Source organism: Kogia breviceps, chromosome 12 (genome assembly GCF_026419965.1).
Source record: "Kogia breviceps isolate mKogBre1 chromosome 12, mKogBre1 haplotype 1, whole genome shotgun sequence".
Taxonomy (NCBI): domain Eukaryota; kingdom Metazoa; phylum Chordata; class Mammalia; order Artiodactyla; family Physeteridae; genus Kogia; species Kogia breviceps.
The window spans coordinates 88,975,108-88,981,411 of record NC_081321.1 but is presented as its reverse complement, the minus strand read 5'-3'; the positions used below and the strand labels follow the sequence as shown (position 1 = coordinate 88,981,411).

At 44.0% G+C, this 6,304-nt stretch overlaps 1 protein-coding gene across 1 annotated transcript; it reads right to left on the bottom strand.

Annotated features, from left to right (window-relative positions):
- Positions 1-443: 443 nt before the first annotated feature.
- ASCL4 (achaete-scute family bHLH transcription factor 4) lies at positions 444-2,576 on the bottom strand. The gene has a single exon (XM_059082028.2). It carries the CDS (start codon positions 2,044-2,046, stop codon positions 1,525-1,527), a length of 522 nt encoding a protein of 173 aa, XP_058938011.1. The 5' UTR covers positions 2,047-2,576; the 3' UTR covers positions 444-1,524.
- Between the last annotated feature and the right edge of the window lie 3,728 nt (positions 2,577-6,304).

Genomic DNA, 6,304 nt, shown 5'->3' with positions numbered 1-6,304 from the left:
TTATTTGCTTTCCTCTGTTCACACATCTGCAGAAAGCGGGTAATAAAACCTACCTCAGTGTGGGACTTAATGAAATAATACCTGGAAAGGGCTCAGCACTGTTAGTTTTCTCTCTTTGACCTCTTTCCGGCACCCCAAGCACCCTCACCCCAAGAGCAAAGCTGTCTCCAGGGAAAGGGAAAGTCAGCATATTAGAAAACTTTAGAGATAGGAAGCTTATCTTCATATGTCAATAAGCATTTGACTTACCTACTGAATTTATAATTGTTTCTCAGAAAAAAGACCAGAATTAAATATTTTTAAAAGACTTCCAGAGTCACTAGACAATTTCAGAATAGCTGGAAGCCCTCAAGGTGATAAAAGTATGAGAATGTCCCAACCTCAATCCCTCCCATTCAACCATCTAAGCATTTCCTTTTTTTTTTTTTTTTTTTAAGACCACAGTGTCACTTTAACGGAAAGTTAGATGGAGTGAGAACAAGGGGGTGGAGGTGAGGGGTGCAAAGAGAAGGAAAATGAAAACACAACACACAAGATACCTGAGAGGAAAAGTAAGTTTTCATACAAATCTGAGTTCTCTTCCAAAAAGATCATTGCCACTGACAACGTTACTATCTGCTAGATGCTATGAAGTTCCCACACGACCACTTTTTTTTTTTTTTTTTTTTTTTTTTTCTGTACGCGGGCCTCTCACTGTTGTGGCCTCTCCCGTTGCGGGGCACAGGCTCCGGACGTGCAGGCTCAGTGGCCATGGCTCACGGGCCCAGCCGCTCCGCGGCACGTGGGATCCTCCCGTACTGGGGCACGAACCTGTGTCCCCTGCATCGGCAGGCGGACTCTCAACCACTGCGCCACCAGGGAAGCCCCACGACCACTTTTTTGATAAAACATGATGTTTCCAATATAGAATGTCTTTTCTAGCACCGCCATCCACACGCTTAGTCAACAGCACAGGCTGGCCTGGCCGCGTGCTCTGGCAAACGTGTTCCCAGGTGTCAGCTTAGGGCCACCTTCCTCCAAAGCACGGTGTCAATTACATTTCTCATCAATTCCCAACTGAAGGAATGCAGGAAAAACCTTCCGCTCATCTTAAGGGCTGTTATTTAGTTAGTTAGCTAGTTTTGGAAAGTTCTTCTTTGGTTAAGGTTGGATTTCTTTCAGTATTTACGTCCCTAATTTACCCACCCCGCTGACTGTGGCAAATCCTCGTTGTTTTCGCCCTTTGAGGAGTTCAGAGTCTGGTACAGTTTGTCTTTGAGAAGTACAGGAAAAATTTCATAAGCATCTTTCAGTTGCAGGCACATAACCAATATTGGGGGGGGTGGAGGGGGTGGAAACAACTAGAATGTCAAAATCTTTCTTTCCCCCTAAAACACTCATTTCTTTTTCCTAAGATTTAGTTCTGGAGAAAAAAAAAAAAAAAAAAAAAACAGATTGCAAATGCAAACCACCTCCGGAGGGAACCTTAGAGCAGACTCCAAAAGCGCGGCGCAGCGGAAGGGGTCCGGGCCGGCCCAGCGCTCGCTAACAGGCCCCCTCCTCGGGCTCGCTGCTGGGCGAAGGCGTCGACGAGGCCTTGGACTCGCCGTCGCTGTTGCATTCGGCCCTGAGCGAGGGGCCGGCGCCGGTCGCGCCCTCCTGCCCCCGCGCGTGACGCTCCAGCAGCTCCTGGAGGTGCTTGATGTAACGGATGGCGGCGCGGAGCGTCTCCACTTTGCTGAGGCGCTTGTCCGCCAGCTCGCGGGGCAAGTGAGCTCGGAGGCGCGCGTAGCCCTCGTTCACGCAGCGCACCCGCTGCCGCTCGCGTTCGTTGCGCTTGCGGAGGAAGGCGGGCTCGAAGGCTCCGTCCAGCGGCAGGGGCAAGTACGGCCGCCGCGGGGCGCAGCCGCCCGTTTCCCGCTCCCAGCACGCGGCGTCCAGACGCAAGGAAACCCTGAAGGGGTCCCGCAGGGGAAGGCGGGGCAGGGACCCAGGCACGCCCATGGGCCCCGGGAGCGGGTGGTACGGCAGTGTCAGCAGTCCGGCCTGTTTACGTTTCTCCATCATCCGCCGAAAAGCGAACCAATCACCCCAGAGGTGAATCTCTCAGCAGAAGATAAGACAAAATAAATCTTCAAAGCGGAGATGCTGGTCCATTCAGACTGCCTAGCACAGCTGGTCTGCTTCTGGTGAAGTTTCCTGATCCGGAAGCTAGGTTCCAGAACAGGCTTCACGGAAACGTTGCATGATTCCCTAAGTTCATTGTACTCCTCGATCTTTTTATAATGATCCAGGCGGAGGTGATGGGCAAAGATTTAGGAGACCCCCCCTCCGCCAATCCACACTTCAAACCCCGTCTTCCCTTCTGATCTTATTTCAAAAGATAACAAAAGGAGTTCCTCTACTCGGTCCCCTAGCCTGGAAATGTGAGCGCACACCAAACATACAGTAATCTTCCAAAGCCACCAAAGCTTTTCAATTACTGTAATCCACCGCTCTGTGTCTTCATGAACTCAGGAATCGTCAAGGTTTCAGAAGAGCTCCTCCCAGGAACCAACAGATCTCCTGGCGGCTGAGCGAAAGTTTACCAGAGGCTTTCTCCTTGAAAATCAAGACTTGACTGCCCTTTCTGGTTTCCGGTGTCCAGGGCTAATGGAAAGAGCTTTTAGGCTGTTTGCAAACTTACAACTTACTCTTTCATTTCTGGAGAGGTGGAGAGAAGACCTCATCAAAGGGAAGACTGCTCCCTTGTGGTTATAAAATGTGTCAAGTTAAGGAGGACCCTAGGGAAGGCTTGAGGGTTTTCTTCTCCAAAAGCAAAACTTTTAAAAACCCAAGTAGACATTTTTTGAAGAGAACAGAAAAGAAATATACTTTAGCAACAAATATAAGGGTCTGCATATTATTATGTTGAACACGGGGCCGTGATGTATTTGTGCTACGTTTTAAGAGCACATCAAAAGACTGAGCAGTAACAAACACTTTTAGCCAGTTATTTCTCACAGTGCTTACTGTAAACACAGCTTAAGCACTGCTTCCCGACCTCTTCTGATCCCACCCAGGATATAAGGACATCAGCTTTCCATAGTGTAAAGAGTATATTTCTATTGTATTCTTTTTGTCTTAAAAAAAAGATGTAATTTATTTTCTCCCTTGGGGGTAAGAAAGCAACATTTGAAAGGTGGAGAGCCTCAGTTCCGAGGAGAAAGGATGATGGCTTTGAAGATTTGTCTTTTTAACACACAACCAAAAAATGAATAATTAATCCACCGTGTTGGTGAAGGGCTTTGAAGATGAAAGTGTCATTAAAAATCCAACTGTACTGGTTAATGTCAAAGAATGTGTTATCACACTGAAAATCAGATTTCCTGTTCTGCAAACCAGCACATTAAAGGCAGCTTCTACTTTAAAAGTCTGACTTAAAAACAAGAGAAGCAAAAACCCCCTACGTTTTCAATCAGACTTTCTGCCTGTTCCTCGGGAGCCAAGGTGTCGCCCTAACATGTTCTTTTGACAAGTCCTGTGCTTCCCTGTTTACTCTGATGATCTGCCTGAAGCAATTGGAAAAACACTTCCATCAAGGCAAATAAAATAGAAATAATTATTCCTTTCAGGCATAAGTTAGTCACATTTTAAAAGGTGTAGCTCTCTCGGAGGCTTGTACCAGTAAACAAACATATGTCATCTTGATTTCTCAGTAGAGTTGAGACCTATCGGGGGAAGCCCTATTGGGCGAAAAGCCCACCAGAGAGGCAGACAATTAGACCACAAGGAGCTTTTTGGCCATGTCGGCCATTACTGTAAGAGTGATGGGAAATAAATGAGGTGTTTTGAGCAGAGAGGTGACGTGGTAAGGTTTGTTTTTCTAAAAGATCACTGCAGAATGCAGAATAGATTGGAGGGGAACAAAAAAGAGAATAGTTAAGATACCATTTTTCATCCTCAGATTGGCAAAAATTTAAAAGATTGCTAACAAGGATTGGGGGAAAGGGCAGAAGCATAAATTGCTGCAAGCTTTGGGGAAAATATTAAAATTAATAGTGCACATCACATATCCTTTGACTCAGAGTTCTGTACAATTTTATCCTGCAAAAATAAATGCACCGGTATGGATTTATATGTACAATAATATTTATTGCAGCATTGTTTTTAGTGATTAAAACAAAAGAATAAATGGAAATAGCTTGAATGTCCATCAGTAGGGAAAGGGATAATCCTTTTACCATATTGTGTTATTAAAAATAATGAGTTAGATCTATATGTAAGAACTTGCAGAGATGTCCATAACACGTTGTGAAAAAAAGCAAATGGTAGGGTAACATATGCAGCATGAACTTAAAACAAACTATTCTGCACGACGTCTTTAAATGAGCACAGAGAAAAAAGTAGAAAGACACACTCCAAACTTTTGTCATTGGTTACCTAAAAAAGGTGGCATTGAGGATGGGGGAGTAGTTCATTTTTCTTTATGGATATTTCTACTATTTAAAGTATTACAAAGGACAAATATTCTTTTGCTTTTCTCTGATCTAGTGAACTTTAAAATACTAAGATAAAATATATAGAAAACTCAAATGATACCCTGGTCTGACCTAAACAAACAGATTTATCATTATAATTTAAAGTTCTTGGGCCAAGTTTTCTGGCTTCTTATAAATTCTGTCTCTGAGGAATAAATATCTACAGGATTTTTTTTTTCCCCACTACTAATACCACAGTCAACAATGGCCAGACCCTGATCCTATAGTGGTCTTTTTAGAGGGTCCAAGTGGTGTTATGATTACTACATGGTCACAAAGGATGCTGACACTCTTTCTTACACTTTTTGAAGGTGCATGTGCGTTGGAAATAAGTGGTTTTTCCAGTGAGAGAAGCATCATTTTACTCGCACAACGTGCGTGAGTGTGTATGTGGCGGGCGGGGGGGGATGGGGGGGCTGCCTTCTTTCTTATATAAGAGATCAAAAGAGGAGATTCTGACTCCCCAGTCAGTTTTCATCCAGACAAATGTTCTCACCAACTTTAAAGATGCTTTCTTAAGACTGGCTAGATCACATTACAGATAGGCAAAACCGCCAAGAGCGTTTGGGACTAGGTTTGTGTAGTCCTACTTAGATCTGCTTGTAAAAGGGGGAATGAGATTCACCAAAGGTCAGGCTCAGGAGATTTAAAGGTATCTCTAAGGCCAAGGAAAACTTCCACCCCTAAAACTCAGGTCCCTCATCACTTGCTTGAAATATGTGAGATAAAGAGACTTAGATTGGCCCTTCTTGTGAAGTATTTGATATCACATTGTAGATTTTGGTATCCTAAACCCATGGCACAGAGGGCTGCATACCCGCTGGCCCCATACCTGCAATTTGCATCAGCTGCCACTGATGGGGGAACAGGGAAACATATATATATTACCTCGTGATCCAAGTAAGATTTATCACAGGTGTAGTTACATAAATCTCAAATTGATGATCTAACACAATTCTATGCAATTAGTTCTTTTCTATGTAGCCCAAGTATAAACTGTGTGTATTACCATGTGCAGCATTCAGCAGGAGTCTTCTCAGGCACAACTAAACTTCAAGATTCGTTAAGACTACCATGGGCCACATTTAGCATCAGATTCATTTGGAAGGATTTAGGTCAGGAATAAGAGCTCTGAGCAGGGCCGAATTAGGTGTTCCACCTCCCTGGGAGTCCTTGCAGTAATCTATGCAGAAATCTACATAGCTGCTCCCCCTTAACCCACCTGCGGCCAAGTGACAGCTCAGGTGCAAGGCAAGACCACTCACATCAGACCAGTGTGGCAGCTGCCCTGACTTAGAAGTCTGGTACCCCTCAGGAGCCAGTATGTCTTGTAAAGACCCCATAGGCATAGCTTCCAGGGACCTAACCACAGGCCCAATTAAAGAGTCTTCACACTCAGGAAAGCCCAAAGCTATGCTCCCCCACCAGCTATAGTTATGGCAACCCAGATGCAATCTAACAATCAGGTAATTGCTTTAATACAAGTCAGGCTTCCTAACAACATAGCTGACATTCGATCTTCATTAGGTTTCAGAGAAACAGATTAACAGCAAGTTAACTGAAGGTCAAATTGTCGTGGAAGAAGAGGAAAAGTTTTATTAATCCTTTACCCACACCATTACATTCTATGTTAAAGATAATATAATTTACAGCAAGATTTAAAGAACCACAAATATTTAGGTACAATTTATCACTTTTTTTTTCTGAGCTTCTCAAACACTCTTTGCATTTTAACCTTGTCTATGGAGTCTTTTATTGAATAGAAATCTAAAACTTTAATGTAGTCATATCCATTAATCCTTCCC

What these genes read in the sequence shown, in the direction of transcription:
- ASCL4 (XM_059082028.2), bottom strand. Translation starts at nt 2,046, where the DNA reads ATGATGGAGAAACGTAAACAGGCCGGACTGCTGACACTGCCGTACCAC.